Source organism: Chenopodium album, chromosome 12 (genome assembly GCF_948465745.1).
Source record: "Chenopodium album chromosome 12, dcCheAlbu1.1, whole genome shotgun sequence".
NCBI classification, from domain to species: Eukaryota; Viridiplantae; Streptophyta; class Magnoliopsida; order Caryophyllales; family Amaranthaceae; genus Chenopodium; species Chenopodium album.
Genome location: NC_137845.1, coordinates 49,841,290 through 49,859,449, shown reverse-complemented (window position 1 = coordinate 49,859,449; position 18,160 = coordinate 49,841,290). Strand labels below are relative to the sequence as shown.

At 33.1% G+C, this 18,160-nt stretch overlaps 2 protein-coding genes across 2 annotated transcripts; one reads left to right on the top strand and one right to left on the bottom strand.

Moving 5' to 3' along the window:
* The first annotated feature begins 300 nt into the window (after positions 1–300).
* LOC145572508 (ABC transporter G family member 39-like) lies at positions 301–13,400 on the top strand. The gene is made up of 19 exons (XM_081631478.1): positions 301–738; positions 1,643–1,763; positions 3,238–3,326; positions 4,159–4,243; positions 4,398–4,688; positions 4,773–4,863; positions 4,981–5,881; positions 6,000–6,160; positions 6,276–6,379; positions 6,503–6,668; positions 6,794–7,017; positions 7,175–7,507; positions 7,621–7,911; positions 8,007–8,090; positions 8,760–8,893; positions 9,012–9,239; positions 10,212–10,383; positions 10,486–10,740; positions 12,658–13,400. Exons 1-19 carry the CDS (start codon positions 377–379, stop codon positions 12,925–12,927), a joined length of 4,362 nt encoding a protein of 1,453 aa, XP_081487604.1. The 5' UTR covers positions 301–376; the 3' UTR covers positions 12,928–13,400.
* Positions 13,401–14,665: 1,265 nt separating this feature from the next.
* Positions 14,666–17,878, bottom strand: LOC145571269 (uncharacterized). Its single transcript, XM_081630335.1, has 9 exons — positions 17,825–17,878; positions 17,256–17,622; positions 16,881–17,191; positions 16,276–16,394; positions 15,995–16,127; positions 15,870–15,900; positions 15,245–15,768; positions 14,831–14,995; positions 14,666–14,689 (listed from the first exon to the last, which is right to left on the bottom strand). Exons 1-9 carry the CDS (start codon positions 17,876–17,878, stop codon positions 14,666–14,668), a joined length of 1,728 nt encoding a protein of 575 aa, XP_081486461.1.
* Between the last annotated feature and the right edge of the window lie 282 nt (positions 17,879–18,160).

Here is an 18,160-nt window from a genome sequence, read left to right as displayed (position 1 = left end):
AAATATCACGCATAAATCGGTGTAATTAATATTTATTTAAATTTAATATTTCTTCCTTTAGTTATTTTATCTAATGTCCCTGGCGTTGGTTACCTTTTATCTTATAAAAAAAATTAAATCTGATCTACTATATGCTATAAATACTCGTTTTCCTTTATTATTTATAATCCCTTTTCCAAGATTTGAAGAAAAGTTGTTCTAGGAAATTAAACACATACTTTGTACGTGGGCAATAGACATATCACGTAACTTACAAATACCTCAAAAGATACTATTATTTCAAACAAACTAACTTTCAAATTTCAGCATTATTATTATCTCATATTTCATTGCCCAAGAGATTATTACGGAGTACATAACATCAAAACTTGGGTCAATGGTTCCGGATGATATGGGCAGTGGCAGCAGCCGGAGGAGCTGGCCGGGGCCGGCTGCACCGAGCTTTCGGGATGTCCTAACAGCTGCTCCTGGTGATGTTTTCAGTAGCCGGAGATGGGAGGAAGAGCAGGAGGAGGAGGAGGAGCTGCGATGGGCAGCCATCGAACGGCTTCCTACCTTTGAAAGGCTAAGGAAAGGGGTGTTAAGAAGAGTGCTTGAAGATGGTAAAATGGTGGGGAATGAGATTGATCTTCATAATATGGGAAGGCAAGATAGAAAGGTGTTAGTTGATACTATTCTTAAAGTTGTTGATGAAGATAATGAGAAATTTCTTAGGAGACTCAGAGACAGAATGGATAAGTAAGTTTATTATAATCTTGTTTGGTTTTTTTAGGGGTGATTTTCAAATTTTTCATCATTTAACTCATTATGTTCAATAGATTTTGTATTGATAATCAAACTTATTATAGCTATGGAGTATTGATTTTTACAGATTAAAACTAATTCAACTAAATTTTGATGATTTACAGTATTATTGTTATGATTAAAAGTGATGCATTTTGAAATTGTGTTTATAAATTAAAGAAAGTATGATCTTATTAGTTATTTCAACTACTAACACCATTTCAAGTATGTGCTGCAAACGTTAATTGTAAATTCTTATATTTGAGAGAGTTTAATGGAAGCTAGTTAGATAAAGTAAGAGAAATAAAGTAAAAAAAGTTAACGAGTCTGAATAAGTGTAACAAAGACCGGAAAATCAATTGCTAATAAGTGTTTGGTGTATGGGTAAGATGTAGAACGGTAGATATATGCTAAAAATAAATTTGTAAACTGTTCACGAGCTAAAGTTAAAAAAAAAAAAAATGTTAGAGTATTAGGACAAAAACAAAGAGTCTGAAAACTAACATTTTCATGTCATCAACCAAATTTTTTTTTTGAATTTTTTTTAATAATGAATCTATTTATTTATTTGTAGAGTTATTTAAATTATACGATTACACGGGCTATATATGTTCGATTATTGTCCTTTCTTAGCTTTACTTTGTTTTATGTTAGGTGTAATTTCGTCTTATTAGCTAGACTAAAGCTAATCTATGCCAATGGTATGATATGGTAATTAGGTCGACAATACAATCCAATGAACTGAATTTTGATTCATTGATCACAATTAAGATGTATATATTCTATCAATTAAGTGGGATTTGATTCTCATTACTTCATTAGTCATTAATTAATTTAATTTATTGATAAATAATTATAGAGTGGGACTTGAGATACCAAAGATTGAAGTGAGATACGAGCATCTTTTCGTGGAAGGGGATGTGCATGTGGGCAGTAGAGCTTTGCCAACTTTGCTTAATTCTACAATGAACTCCATCGAGGTATTTCTTATCCCCTTCCTAATCTATCTATTTATGTACTTGAAAGTATTAAAATCGATATTAGTAATGATGAACTAATGTAATGTGTTGTCTCCTACTGTAAATTAAATCACCAAATAATAAAAACAAAATGTTGCAATATCATAAGTTCTCTGTGTAGTCACATTTTTTTTATAATAGTAGTAACTCTTAGTTAATAATATTAGGTACTATTTTGTTCACTAAAAAAAGAAAAAAATAAATTAATATTAGGTCATATTTTCTTCATCTAAAATTAATATGGATTCAGTAAAATTATTTCCAATCTAGTAAAGATAAGTTCAATTCAAGAAAATAATTTTTAATCAGTAAAAATTAGTAACTTTACAGAATAAATATAGTAGTGAATTAGTAAAAATAAGGTTTAACCAGTAAAAAATATTTCAGTTTAGTAAAAATGATTTAAATTCACCAAAAAAATTCAATTTATCAATATTAATAGTTTCAGTTCAGCAAAAATATGGTAAAAAGAACATGACATTAGTAATCTCATTTTGTTTGTAAGAATACAAAGCAACGCCATTTGTTCATAAGGTATTTTTTTTTTCCTTTTCTCTTAAAAGAAAAACTCCATTTGTTTATAAGAGTAACCTATTTTTCCATTACACGAGAACCCCTCATCCGTTAAGGTAATCACATCGTAATCCTTATTGCACAATTAATTGTTTAATTGTAAAGTTGTGAAGTGACCACACCATCAACTAATATTGTGATTGATCACATATAAAAATTTGTGATATAAATTGTTATTTATCAATATCTTTCAATAAATTTTAAATACTTTATCATGTAATTTATCTATATTTATTTTACTTCCTTTTTTATTTGTTTTACGTTAAATTAATTTTTTATTATATTTAAGTTAAGTTTTTTTTTTTTTGATGAAATTAAATAAAAATAAGTTAACTTTAGTAAAAAAAAAAGTGTCAATCAATAAATTTCAGTAACTTAAAAAAAGGTTACAAAAAATCAGAAAAAATACACAAAATTTCATACTTGGTTGGCCACATTGTGGCCGGGGTTACTTTTTCAGGGTTTACTCGGTCGGTTAGGGGTTACTTATTGAGAGATTTCTCGGTCGGTCGGGGGTTACTCGGTCGGTCAGGGGTTACTATCACACAGAAAATGTACTAACAGACTGAGTAATCTTAGAATAAGTAATCCTCGGTCAATTGAGTAACTCTAGAATAAATAATCCTAAAATAAATAACTCTTGATCGACTAAATAAAACCTAAATAACCAATCACATAGCAAAAGCACCGGACAAATTAAGTTTTAAGTATTTAAATTCCAAAACAAAATACAACATAGGAGGTTGAATTTAATATATAAAACGGAGTATAATCTGCTGTGTATCTCAGGAAATCATTGAAATGAGGTAAGAAATGCTTTGTGCTTATTGCTTAAGATTGAAATTACCCTTGATTATGGCAGGCAATTCTAGGAATGGTGGGTTTATCCCCATCAAAGAAGAGAACCCTCAAGATCCTTCAAAATGTCACTGGGATTGTCAAACCCTCCAGGTACTAATTTTCATGCCCAATTGCAAAAAAATTGTTCATTTTCTCTACAATAATGTTAATGGGTGTCTGAAAAAATGATGCATGCAATCAATATATAGAGCTTCTTTATGTCTGTGCTTTCAATTAATCAAGTTCACAAATTGTGTATTCTGATTTTTTTTTTTTTTTTTTTTTTTTTTTTTTTTTTTTTAATGCTCTTCAACAGCTATTGTGTTGTGATGGAAATCAGAAGCATGTATAAATGATAAATCACTTATCATGAGAATTGAATTATATATATACATGCACACCTTGATTATAGGGGTTCTATAGTAAATGCAAACCTTAGTAGACTTCCAAAATTCACTGTTGTTTGAATGAGTATGGGTGGAATGATGTATGAATTAGTTGTTGCACGGGTCGTATCGATAGAATGGAGGGAGAATGATGATAAAAGGAGGGAAACAAAAAATTAAATTTAGGGAAAGAGATGAAGTATGACTGTAAGAGACTAAGAGAGGGGATAAATTGAATATTGAATGTGTTTGTGTTTTTATGTTGTGTATACTAGGTAGACAGGTAGTAATTATGTATTCCGTATAAACAAATTGAACCTTAGGCAGTGGGAATAGACGCCTCCATTGTCATATGTTGCTCACTTGTTCATATTTTATAAGGTATGTAATTATAGCCCTAGTAATAGATTTTGGGTTGTAGTAATGCAAGACATTAGCTGGGATTTTCCGGCCAGTAAATAATAAAATGAAGTTGCATTATGTGTTCTTCCTTCTATGTTTAATGTATTGGTGCTGAAGATTGTCTCTCCATTGTGCAATGGTATGTTAATTGTCAGGATGACATTACTTTTGGGGCCTCCAGGTGCCGGGAAAACAACTTTTTTATTGGCACTTGCAGGAAAGCTGGATAAAAACCTCAAGGTGATCTTTTTTCACTCTTTATATATAAAATTAGATATATGTCAAGTTGTCAATGCTTCGATACAAAATTAAAGAACTGGCAAATTTGCTCATTACCTAATGGATTTGGTTAAATTATGATTAATGTTATTGTATCCTTTTTGGCTATAAGCAGGTAACCGGCAAGGTGACATATTGTGGCCATGAGTTAACGGAATTTGTTCCCCAAAGGACCTGTGCTTATATTAGTCAAGATGACCTTCATAATGGAGAGTTGACTGTTAGAGAGACGTTAGATTTTTCAGGGCGATGCTTAGGGGTTGGGACTAGGTATGAGGTGTTGGCAGAGCTCTCTAGAAGAGAGAAGCAAGCAGGAATCAAGCCAGACCCTGAAATTGATGCCTTCATGAAGGCTATAGCAATGTCAGGCCAACCAACTAGTCTGGTTACTGATTATGTTCTTAAGGTTTGTGATACACAAATGGGTTATATCATGATTACTTAACAGAGATAGGAAGCACTTATACTGCAGTTTCTTAACTTTTGATAGATACTTGGATTGGATATATGCGCCGATATCATAGTTGGGAATGAAATGTCAAGGGGAATCTCTGGTGGCCAAAAGAAGCGTGTAACAACTGGTATTTATCTCGGGTGAATCTGCTATTGCTTATATAACATGGAATTTCATGGTTTGTATAAATGATTTAAGTTTTTATTTAATTTCATAATTCATTGTTCATTTTAACATAATGCAGGTGAAATGTTGGTTGGTCCAGCGAAAGTTTTATTGATGGACGAAATATCAACAGGATTGGATAGTTCCACCACTTTTCAAATATGCAAGTATATGAGGCAAATGGTTCATATAATGGATGTTACAATGGTCATCTCTCTCCTACAACCAGCTCCAGAAACTTATGAACTCTTTGATGATGTTATCCTTATTTCTGAAGCTCAGGTTATTTATCAAGGTCCTCGTGAAGAAATTGTCGAATTTTTTGAATACATGGGCTTCAAATGCCCAGAGAGGAAAGGAATAGCTGATTTTCTCCAAGAAGTGACTTCCAAGAAAGATCAAGAACAGTATTGGTCTAGGAAGGACCAACCTTATAGTTACATTTCAGTTTCTGAATTCACTCAGGGCTTCCAATCTTTCCGAACTGGGCAAAAGCTAGCATCCGATCTTGCAGTTCCTTTTGATAAATCCAAAGCTCACCCAGCTGCTTTGGTCAAAGAAAAGTATGGTATCTCGAATTGGGAGCTTTTTAAGGCTTGTTTCTGGAGGGAATGGTTGCTAATGAAACGAAACTCTTTTATATACATCTTCAAGACTACACAAATTACAATCATGTCATTAATTACAATGACTGTTTTCCTTAGGACGACAATGGATCATAAAACAATCAATGATGGCAACAAATACCTCGGGGCCCTATTTTTCAGTCTCATTAATATTATGTTTAATGGTTTTGCTGAACTGTCCTTGACAGTTCTTCGCCTACCAATCTTCTATAAGCAGAGGGACTTCATGTTCTACCCTGCATGGGCTTATGCATTACCAGGTTGGGTCCTTAGAATCCCATTATCATTCATAGAATCAGCAATATGGACCATTCTCACCTATTACACAATTGGTTTTGCTCCATCTGCTAGTAGGTGAGACTGACAAAAAATATTATAAGTGTAATCATATGCATTCCTTAAAATTAGATCACTTTGTTTATACTATTGTGCTTTTGTTTTCTCCTCTTATGAATCTGTCTTATTCAATTAGGTTTTTCTGCCAGTTGCTGGCGTACTTCTGTATTCATCAGATGGCTTTGTCCCTCTTTCGGTTCATTGGAGCTGCAGGGAGAATTATGGTGGTCGCTAACAATGTTGCTATATTCGGATTGCTGTTAGTTTTTGTCCTTGGAGGTTTTATAATTGCAAAAGGTATGCCTTATACCTCTAGCTGTTGACTAGTACCAAAATTTGATAATTTGTACATCTGGCATCATCTGATATTATAATGTTTTCTGATTGCCTTGTTACTTGTGGGTTTATGTAGGTGATATTGGTCCTTGGATGATATGGGGCTACTACATTTCACCTATGATGTATGGACAGAATGCTTTAGTTATTAATGAGTTTCTTGATGATCGATGGAACACTGTAATTTCTTTCCTTTTCCAATCTCACTCTCTCTCTCTCTCTCTTTTTTTTTTTTTTTTTTTTTTTTTTCCACATTCCTTTGAATTTAAATGTTTGTGTTTATTAATTCATATACTAATGCAGCCTAATACAGACCCCGGAATTCCTGAGCCTACCATTGGTAAAGTCCTCCTTGCATCTAGAGGCTTCTTTAAAGAGCAATATTGGTTTTGGATCAGTATTGTTGCTCTTTTGGGGTTTTCTCTCCTGTTCAACCTGTTATATATTCTATCATTGACATTCTTAAGTCGTAAGTCATCCACTTCTATTTTTATTTTGGCTACGGGAAGACTAAATCTTGAAGGAAGCTAATGGCAATCTCTCTCTCTGTCTCTCTCTCTGCTTGTTTGTTTGTTTGTTATTTTTTTTTAACAGCTTTTAGCGATTCGAAAACCGTATTATTGAATGATGATGATGATGATAACAAAATGAATAAGAAGCCATCCAAGGAAAGACTCAATAATCTGGATGCAGCTATGAATTTGCATTCAGGGAGTATTAATTCACATGTTGAAGCCCCCAGAAGGGGTATGGTTATGCCTTTCCAACCTCTTTCACTTGCATTCAACCATGTCAGTTACTATGTGGATATGCCTGCTGTAAGTTTTCCATCTTATCTTTATAGAGATAACATATAACATTGCAATAGCAGTAGGCATTAGGCAACATTTACATACCAATTTTTTTTGTGATCATTGTCAATTGGTACTGTATATGACTAAGACTGAGGTAGAAACTTTGGTTTTTCTATATCAGGAAATGAAAAACCGAGGTTATGAAGAAGATCGCCTTCAACTACTACAAGGTGTCAGTGGTGCTTTTAGGCCTGGTATATTGACAGCACTAGTGGGTGTAAGTGGTGCTGGAAAGACCACACTAATGGATGTGCTGGCTGGAAGAAAGACTGGTGGCTATATTGAAGGAAGCATTAGCATTTCTGGTTACCCAAAGAACCAATCAACCTTTGCTCGGATATGTGGCTACTGTGAACAAACTGACATTCATTCACCGCATGTCACTGTCTTTGAATCTCTCATGTACTCAGCCTGGCTTCGTCTTTCTTCTGATGTGGATGCAAATACACGTCAGGTTTATTTCATCCTTCGATAGGCAGTTACATGCTATGTTGTTCAGCCATCTCTTAAAGACAATTATTATTATTGTTACAGGCGACTGATTTTTATTTCCCATTTGTATCGTAGATGTTTATTGAGGAAGTAATGGATTTGATTGAGCTTAAACCATTAAGAGATTCTCTGGTTGGCCTTCCTGGCGTTAATGGACTGTCAACAGAGCAAAGGAAGAGATTGACAATCGCAGTAGAGTTAGTTGCTAATCCTTCCATTATCTTTATGGATGAGCCAACATCTGGGCTTGATGCCAGAGCTGCTGCCATTGTAATGCGCACAGTGAGAAATACAGTGGACACTGGTAGAACTGTTGTCTGCACCATTCATCAGCCAAGCATAGATATATTTGAGGCTTTTGATGAGGTATACCACAAAGATATGGTATTTATTTTCCACTGCCTTGTTATATATTATCTTTTCTCTTCATTTAACATTTGTTTCATAATACGTTATCGCAGCTCTTATTGATGAAGCGGGGAGGACAAGTTATTTATGCTGGTCCCCTTGGCCATCATTCCCATGAACTGATTGAATACTTTGAAGTGAGTTATGATTATGATTCAATTGTCTTATATGTTTTCGTGTAATAAAAAAACTATGTAGTTGCATATACAAGTAAAAAGACCTCTAGACAACTGAAACAAAAGGAAGTGATTGTACATGGTTAGAAGAAAGAGACACAGACAAAAAGGACAAGTAATTGCTCTTGAAGCATTTTATTATAGGAATTGTATACGGCATTTCCTTTTTAGGATGTGATACATTACATGACTACAAGTTGGATCAAACAATTCACGCTCAGAGAATCCTTCCTTGCAACATATTATGTTTGCATGTAAAATAATTTTGAAAAAGAAAAAGAAAGACCATCTTCTATGATGGCAGGGTAAACAAAATTCTAAGAAGGGTGAGCCATTTGAGAAACCCGAGTGAGAAAGAGAGATTACATAGATTTTCAAGATACTTCCTACGTTGCATATTATGTGTGCAACTTTTGGGTATTATTTGTAAAATATAAAAAATTAAAATGTTACGCATAATATGTGACGAAGGTAGTTAGGTAGTATTATTTCAGAGAAATTTCAGGTGTTTACTAAAGTTTGACGTCTCTACTTATGCTTTTAGTTTAGGAAAAGAATGTTATGCAATATTCATTTTAGTTCTAGTAGAAGTTTTATTTGGTGATTACTTAAATTGATGATCTTTTGCAGGCTATTCCTGGAGTGCCTAAGATCAAGGCTGGCTATAATCCAGCCACATGGATGCTAGATATTAGTACTCCTCAAGTAGAGACTCAATTGGATATGGATTTTGCTAATTATTATGCTACTTCCTCTCGGTATCAGTATGTGTTCCCCTTTTATTTTCATCACAAATTGATATATTGCAATCACATGATATATGGAGTACTTTTTTTTTCCTTAAAATTTTCTAAGAGATGAATATTTTGATGTATTATTTAGGAAGAATCAAGATCTCGTTGAAGAGCTCAGCATTCCGTCACCAGGTTCCAGTGATCTCTACTTCCCAGCTAAATACTCTCAGCCATCCTTTGTTCAATTTAAGGCTTGTTTTTGGAAGCAATATTGGTCATATTGGAGGAATCCACAGTACAACCTTGTTCGATTTGCTTTAACCATAGCTGTCGGTCTCATCTTTGGTGTAATATTCTGGAACAAGGGACGTAAAATGTAAGATCTGATGCATTACTTGTTTAAGGATTCATTTCTTATTGTCTAACAAGATGTAGATAATTGTGATTTGCTTACTTGAACGCCTTAATCCCATAAGTGGGGTTGACTACATGAACCAAGATGTCACCCATCCTAGTTTTACTCTCAATCATTGTTGCTCATGTCATGTGATGTGACAAAGTTTTACACTGGCTATCACTGGCCTACTGTAACCCTCCTCCTTTACCTAGGCTTGGGACTGGCAATAACGCTGCTAGTTTTACATTGAAATATTAGAGAGCCTGAATGTCTGTATAGATCTTGAATCAATAAGTTGAGTAATTATACCTGCTTCAGCAAGTGATTAGAATCAGTTTGTTTATGCATCAGTACCTACCCAGAAAAAATAAATAGAAATATGAATGTGTAACTATAAATTTTTGTAAAAATATTGGGTATGTTTTGTACAGTGTAGATCTACTAATATCAGGAGTTCCTCTTTTATCAACAAAGAGAGCTGAGAGTCTATATATTGTTCTGCAGAAATTGTTTAGGCACTCGTTAATGACAGTAGTGATGTGACATAATAAACAACTATGAAAGATGTTAGTTGTGTATATGAATTTCCAAATTCCAATATTTAGGAAAGAATGCTAGCCTATGGTTAATGGTTTAGAGTTATTATGGTGAAATGAGAGTTGTGAACAATGCTATTGTGCATATTTAATACTGAAAAATAAAGGCTAGGTGTAGATCTTTATTAATTCAACTTCTCACGTAAACTGAGCTTTTTTAGCAAATTAAGTGAATGAGATGAGTCAGATAACATTGAGTTAGTTTCAAAGAGGATGTAGCTCCAATTCCTGACTTTATTTTCAATTCTTATTGTCTTTTTAATTCTACCATTGATTAAGTTTTTAGTGGTAGATTGTAAATGCAGGTTATGTCTTACCATATTTGTCAGTATCTTACTTCTGAATTTGCTAACAGATCCAAAGTACAAGACCTAATGAACTTTTTAGGAGCTATGTATTCCGCTTTACTTTTTCTTGGAGCCACTAACGCTTCAGCTGTGCAAGCTGTTGTTGCCATTGAGAGGACAGTATTCTATCGTGAAAAAGCAGCAGGGATGTATTCAGCATTGCCCTATGCATTGGCTCAGGTAAACAAATCAGGAAGTTGAACAAGGTTCTGAATGTTAAATCCAAAAAGACTGCTTTCTAATCTGTTTCCTTTCTTTTGCACTGCCCCCATCATGCTACAGGTGGCAATAGAAACAATCTACACTGTGATACAGACAGTTCTCTACACCCTTCTCCTCTACTCAATGATTGGATTTGAGTGGAGCTTCGGAAAATTCATTTATTTCTGCTACTTTATAACAACATGCTTCATCTACTTTGGAATGTATGGAATGATGCTTGTCTCTCTTACACCCGGTCCTCAAGTTGCAGGCATTGTGATGGGTTTCTTCCTCAGTCTCTGGAATCTTTTTGCTGGTTTTCTGATACCCCGACCGGTATGATGCCTACAGCTTATTTATATTCAAACTATGCCTAACTCGGGAATGCTTTGTCTATCACTTGTAGATTCTCATAATTTTGATCACACTTTAATATCATATGCTTCATATATGTTATAAATTTTAATGTCAGATGCACTGTACATTTAAGAAATAATCATTATGATCTCAGACATAAATGTTCTGTTTTTTGTCACTTAAACCTTGATAATCATAGTCCTATGACACTTAAACTATTGGAAAACCTTTTGGAAAAAAAAGGATTTATAAACTAATGTTAACATCACCATTATAACACAGTGACTTGTAGCGATAAATTACTAGCTTTTAGATTATTTGTATATTAAGATAAGCTGCTAGCCTGCTACACACTAGCAATAACAAACTGATTTAGTTGCTAGGAATGCTGGGTTTTAGAGATAGATTGACCTGTAGGAGTATTTAGGAATGTTGAAGTCGCATTGGGTATTGTCAGATCGTACAAACCCATGTGGGTCATGGCACATGACCATAAACCCTTGTCAAGAAGACTGAGAATGATGTTAGACACAGCTATGTAAGATAGCGTATACTGATTATTTGGTCTTTTTTTTTTTTTTTTTTTTTTTTAATTTCTTCTCAGAAGTGCAGTTAAGCTAGCTAGGCTTTGGAAACTAGTTATACTTATAATATAAAAAGGAATTAGCCTTAGATTTGAGAACCCTAAGAGAGAATTTGACTTTAGCCTTAGATTTGAGAACCCTAAGAGAGAATTTGACTTTAGCCTTAGATTGAGAAATCTTGTGTTGAAGTGTAAACTTCCCAAACGACACATGTTAGTGTCCCACATTGTAGAAAGAAATGAGAGTTAAACACTTTATAAGGCTAAAGAGCTACTCTTTTTATTGTCATATGGTTTTAGGATGGAACTTCTTTGGACTTATGAAGTAGACTTTGACAAATGCGCCCGTATTTAACATGGTATCAGGCCAAACCCACAGTTTGGGACCTTTAATGGCTCGAGTATTGAGTATACTGGCCAACTTATCCATGAGAGGGGTAGTTAAAAAAAATGAACTTTGGCCCCATGAAACATCACATGTGACAGAATTAGAGGACCATACACATGAGGGGGAGTGTTGAAGTTTTAACTTCCCAAACAGTACATATAAGTGTCCCACACTGAGGAAAAAAAGAGTAAAATGCTTTATAAGGTCAAGGGGTTACTCCTATTGCCGTATGATTTTAGGATGGAACTTCCTTTGACTTATGAAGTAGACTCTCTATCCTGGTGACGGGCGTGGCCCATATATTACATCTCGAGTCATCATTTTATAATTTTCGTATTATCATAATATTGATTGCATGATCTGTGTTCCCCTGATCCTAGCAAGGAAAGCATGTTGATTCAGGTTAATGAGCTTATTATTGCTGACATAACTTCTCGTGTCTCTTTATGCTGGTTGATAGAATGTATAATGGATCGATTATAATAATTCAAATTCTCTCATTTCAGATTTTGTCATAAAATCTTACTCAAATCATTACATTTTTGCATCAAATTTTGTTATAATTTCCGGTCAAATCAAGTTTTAATCAACTTTAGTCAATTTTGTATATGGTTCAAATTAATTTCAGTTCTAATTCATAGAATAGAATCATGCATGCTTGAAAGTAACCCACATTTCTCCGGGTTGGTCTTCTTCTAGGCTGAACCAAGTTTTGCAAGCTCTAAATGGAAAACATGTGGATATTTAGCCATAGTTGTAACTTGTGACACAAGTATTTGCTTATATCCCTGAAAATCTGGTTTAATCAGTGGCAGAAGTTTTGCTTATTTACACTCACCAGGAACTGATTTATTGCCGCAGATGCAAAACAATTGACTTGTGATACCTTTCTTACCCTTTTGGTGCTTCTTGTATTTGATTGCAGCAAATACCGATATGGTGGAGATGGTACTACTGGGCTTCCCCGGTTTCATGGACATTGTATGGCCTTGTGACCTCGCAAGTAGGTGATAAGACTTCACTTATTGAAATACCTGGATCCAGCAGTAAGTCTGTGCAGGCTTTCCTCAAAGATTATTTGGGTTATGAATATGACTTTCTGCCTATTATTGTTGTTGGACATCTTGGTTGGGTCCTCCTCTTCTTCTTTGTCTTTGCCTATGGCATCAAGTACCTTAACTTCCAAAAGAGATAAAAAAAAAAAAAAAAAAAAAAAAAAGTAGGGAAATCTTACAATACTTCCTTCATTTTGGATTAATTGTTGCTTTTGCTTTTCGAGATGGAACTTTAAACATTTACTTATATAAATCATGGAAATATGAAATTTGATAAAAATATTTTTATTTTATGAAGCTTCAATATGATAAAAGACAAAGTTCGTTCTTGAAAAGCAAAAGCTACAACTAATATAGAATAGAGGGCGTAGTATTTTAGCAAACCTAAATGGTATTGTTGTAATAAAGTTAGAATAGGAAGTATATTGTGTGATTAATCAGAGGTAATTAGGTAAAGAATACAGATGAAAAATCTTAGTTTTTTTTTTCCTCATATTTATTATTTTTTTGTTTGAAATATCACTGTAAGTTTCATTTATTTTTATTTTTTGATATTGAGGCAAGTTGCAGCCTGTATCTGTAATCCAGTACACAATAATTAAAAGAAATGGTGTAAAGTTTACTTAATTCATTACCTGTCCTGCTATCCATTTGGTTACATGAGCAAGCTATATAATATTCTCTCTCGTCATATAATATATAGTGCTTATTTTTATTTCATGATTAAACCTTAAAAATAAATTATAAATTTCCCTCCCTTGATTTTTGTTTCCATGAAATTAAAGTTGGACTCCCCTTTAATTGTGCTTTTCAACCTATATATTATTAGGGATTATAGACGTATAGTAGGGATATTATCACTATATTTTGGTGTGATTCCTCTTGCTTTAGTTAGTGATTTTTGCTCAAATTTTGTTAACATAACCCCTTTTAATTAATTAATTAATTAATTTATATTTATTTATTTTATTTTTTACGAGGAGCATATGGGCATTTCATGGGGTCATGGGGACATCGCTCCATTCCTCCGACTTATATAATAGAGATAATATACGAACACCAACTCTCTCATCTAACGTGAGTTGATTTTGCCATAAGTATTCTAATAATAATAATAAAGTAGTTGAAGTGCCGGAAAAATGATTATAGTGGACCTATTGAGACTACATATTTATGTTGTGCTTTATGCATTATGTCGTTTCATAAGCAAATGTTGAATGAGTTGAAGTGTTATGTATTGTGATGAATATTTAATAGTGATGCACCGTTAACGTGTTTATATTATATAATAAAAATCAAACAGAAATAGATGAAATATTACATGATACATTCAATGCAACCTCATTCCATTTGCATATTGTACTAATTAAGGTAATAATTACGATAATTGAAATTCAATTCAACAGGGGACCGAATCTTCTATCTCACTCTTATATCCCATTTCATGTTCCATTTTTTTTTATTTGTCCACGTCACTTTAAATATCAATATTAATATTAAAAAAAATTAATAGCAAATTAAATTAAATAAATTTTACATAATTTATATTCTAGTCCTTATCTATTTTTTTTCTCCTTTTTACAATACGTTTAATTCAATCTCATCATTTTTTTTCTTTGTACTACCTCCATTACTCTAGAAGAACCCTTGATAGACATAATAAAACAATCCGAGCATAACAATCATTATTATAAAAATTCATAATTGAGTAAAGATACAACTTCATTGTAAATTCAAAACCTTTAGGAAATTGAAAATGCAGAAAACATACTCACAAAAATAAAAGCAAGCTGGGAATTAAATTAGCTTAGTTGATGAAAAGATGTGAGCATAGACGAAAAAACTAGGTCATAATTTCCATAAGATCTATCCCTCTAGTCATGGAACATGTGATTCATTATCCTACAACATGCCAACAAGAGATCAAAGTTACAAAGTATCAAGCCAACCAACTATTTAAAATATAAAATATTAAGAAAAGTATTATCAAATTTTACAAGTATGTCATATACTTTGGTAAAAAAAAAAAAGTATGTCATATACCTCTAAAAAGGTGTCGGTCTTCTTGATCATTATATGTTTGTGGGGCTCCAACTGTTGACATTTGTCCCTATTAAGAAATGCTTGTATGAGTTCTTCTATTAAGTCCTCAATAGATATAGTACTACAAGGATATGTAAACTTACATTTTGGAGTTGAGTTAAACTTCTTGAGCCAAGGTCAACACTGTCAATATCTTCGTAGAAGAAAGGAGTAGTATAACTCAAATGTGTTATAGGGTAATTATTTGACAATGGGATGGTATAATCCATTTGCATCTCAGAAGCAGGAGAATAATTCATTTCTTAAAAAGTTGTTCTGCTAACCTGTTATACATTAGCTTGAATATTAGTAATTTTCTATAAGAAAAAATATTGCAGTGTAATAATTATAAGACTATATGTATAATCCAAATACCTGATCGTTTGTGCAATGTCTTTTGCGAGTACGACCTTTTTCTAAGGAACTCTTACAACGAGTAGAACCATTATTTGATCCATTACCTCTTCCACGCCCCCTACTCCCATGAGTACCGTCTCTCATTTTTATTCCTTTCACTGTTGAGGTATCACATTGCAGTTGTACATTAATATTTTCTTCACAATCTAAACTCTCTTCCTCATTATCATCCTCTTCCCCACATATCAATTTCTTTAGATGTGCTTCTACTTCAGCTAATGACTTTTGGTGTACATCTAAAGCCCATTTGTAAGTATCTTCACTTTGAGCTGCAACTCCTGCAAAGTGGGTAAATAATTTACCCAATTCTTGAAATCGTATCCTTGAACATATTTTTTCATCTACTTGTCGAGTAGACAGCTTATGTTGTTGACAATTTTCAACTTTCGCATCCTTTTTCCATCTTTGTAGTAAATATTGGTTTGGAATCTTGTGAATATTTTTTGAACAAAGAACCTTCAATGCATGTGAACAAAGTATCCCTACAAACTCAAATTTTCTACAGCTACATGAAACAGTATCATTTTCTGGGTTATATGTAACAAAATGATCAATCTTTTTCCTTGGAGGATAAACTTTATACCTATAAGTTGTTCCAACAACCTCCTCTTCTTCTATTATACAATCCCATGCTTTCCAAATTTGACATTGGAATAACTCAAACACTTCGGCAGTGTAGATAGTTGATGCATGTTTTAAAATTCAAACTGGATATGGTAAAGCTGGAGAATTATGTTTAGTCTTGAAATCTGCCACACTTTCTTCATAACGCCTATCATTGAGAAGACGCTCAAAATGCTCAACAAAAGTGGCATAAGTGATTTTTATTGCTACTATACCTCTGTAATTGAGCATTCATACTTTTGCTACGTTGTGTTGTACTCATATCAGCACAGAATGTCTATCTCCCATAAACTAGTGCCCACTTCTCTCTCAAATTATACACCCGTTCCAACCAACTATTGACAACCAGATCGTATTTAACTAACATATTGTCCCAAGCATCTATAAAATCTGCTTCATCATCATAATCATAAACACAACTACTAAAATCTTTAGCAAAATCCTTAAATCCCTCAAATACATGGTGAAGATGTTTTGCAGCATTCTGCTACATGTGCCAGACACATAGTCGATGATAAGTTTCCGGCCATTTTGTAGATTATGCATTTGCCATTGCTTGATCTTGATCGGTCATAATAGTTTTAGGCTTCTTTCCATGCATTGCCTTCACAAATGTGTCAAATAGCCACTTGAAAGTTTCTTTTGTCTCATCATACAATAAAGCTGCCCCAAAAATAATGGTTTGTTTATGATGATTAAATCCAACAAACATAGCAAATGGATGACCATCTTTATGTTTTTTGTAAGTAGTATCAAAACATACTACATCACCAAAATAGTCATAGTCAAACATCTTTCTTGTATCAGCCAAAAAAATATTCGTGATGAGATCATCCACATCAACTTGTATGGCATAAAAAAACTTTGGATCATCAGTTTGCTTGCGTTGCAAGTACTCTAAAACCCCGCCGGTATCTCCAACTTTCATTTCTTTCTCTCTTTTCTTCCTCAAATAATTATTATAATCTACACGCAGAAAACCAAGATTATCTCTCCCACCAGCCCTTTTACTCATCAACTCCATACTTGCTTTTGGTGCAATGCCAGAAGTGCATGCCATATCAAGTTCACTAGCTTGAGATGAGTTGATACTTCTATGTGAACGAAATGGATGAGTCTTTGATGGTGTTGACAGAACATGATTGTGTTGTGGTTCGAATTTAATGATACGACATCGTTCATTAATTCGGGAGCTTACTTTTATCATTGCAGAGCATCCAACTCGTGTCAAAGCTCGATGTTTCTTCACATAAGGGGTCCTTTTATCTTTTCCCCTTGAACCTTCAAAAGAACAACAATGATCCTATCAGAATAGTACAAGTGTTGTCATCTCTATGAAATTTACTTAACCAAATTCCGAATCCAATAGCTCTAGAATATTTTTTGTAGAAATCATAAGCTATTTTCTCTGATGCAAACTCCATCTCTATCATTGGAATGACTTCATTGGGCAGCTTTGAGTGAATTTCATTCATATTTGGCAGAAAATCATTCATTTCAGTGTTGGTATCTTCTTCAACTTTATTATCTTCAAAGTTATTTTTAGAGTTATTGACCACATCATCATTATCATTCAATTGCTCATGCTCCTCAAAAGATAATCTCCGACTAGTTTGTAATGACCCAATTTCTTTATCAAAATAACAATTTTGTACCACCAAAAAATCACATATAAAAATCAATAAAAATACAATTATCTCAAACCTAAGCAACTATATATGCAGTATGTTTTTCAAAAACAAAAAAACTATATACGCAGTATAATGACAATGTTATGGCTTATACTAATAGTAATTATCAATATATACTCTAATAGCTTCCCTAATGACCAAAAGCAAAACAAAACATGTGCATATAGTATTTCATAGATACGTAATTCAATAAGAATTAAACTCAACTAAAAAAAATTCATACCTCGTGTGGTAAATTGTCGAAATCCCTCGTCAATACTTCTCGTGGAGTATCCATTAAAAGTGAATGGTAGTGCTTAAATATTTATTGATGCAATTAGAAAAAGGATAAATTGAGGTAACTTTAAAAAAAAAAATTAGGGTTCTTCTACAATAATGGAGGTAGTATAAAGAAAAAAAAAATGATGAGATTGAATTAAACATAATTGTAAAAAGGAGAAAAAAAAAAGATAAGGACTAGAATATAAATTATGTAAAATTTATTTAATTTAATTTGCTATTAAATTTTTTTTATATAAATATTGATATTTAAAGTAACGTGGACCAATTAAAAAGAATG

What these genes read in the sequence shown, in the direction of transcription:
- LOC145572508 (XM_081631478.1), top strand. Translation starts at nt 377, where the DNA reads ATGGTTCCGGATGATATGGGCAGTGGCAGCAGCCGGAGGAGCTGGCCG. An exon ending in CTCAGAGACAGAATGGATAA is followed by an intron (nt 739 to 1,642) that starts GTAAGTTTATTA and finishes AAATAATTATAG; the next exon opens with AGTGGGACTTGAGATACCAA. An exon ending in AACTGATTGAATACTTTGAA is followed by an intron (nt 8,091 to 8,759) that starts GTGAGTTATGAT and finishes GATCTTTTGCAG; the next exon opens with GCTATTCCTGGAGTGCCTAA.
- LOC145571269 (XM_081630335.1), bottom strand. Translation starts at nt 17,878, where the DNA reads ATGGATACTCCACGAGAAGTATTGACGAGGGATTTCGACAATTTACCA. An exon ending in CTCCAGCTTTACCATATCCA is followed by an intron (nt 15,901 to 15,994) that starts GTTTGAATTTTA and finishes ATTGTATAATAG; the next exon opens with AAGAAGAGGAGGTTGTTGGA. An exon ending in AGACCGACACCTTTTTAGAG is followed by an intron (nt 14,690 to 14,830) that starts GTATATGACATA and finishes GGCATGTTGTAG; the next exon opens with GATAATGAATCACATGTTCC.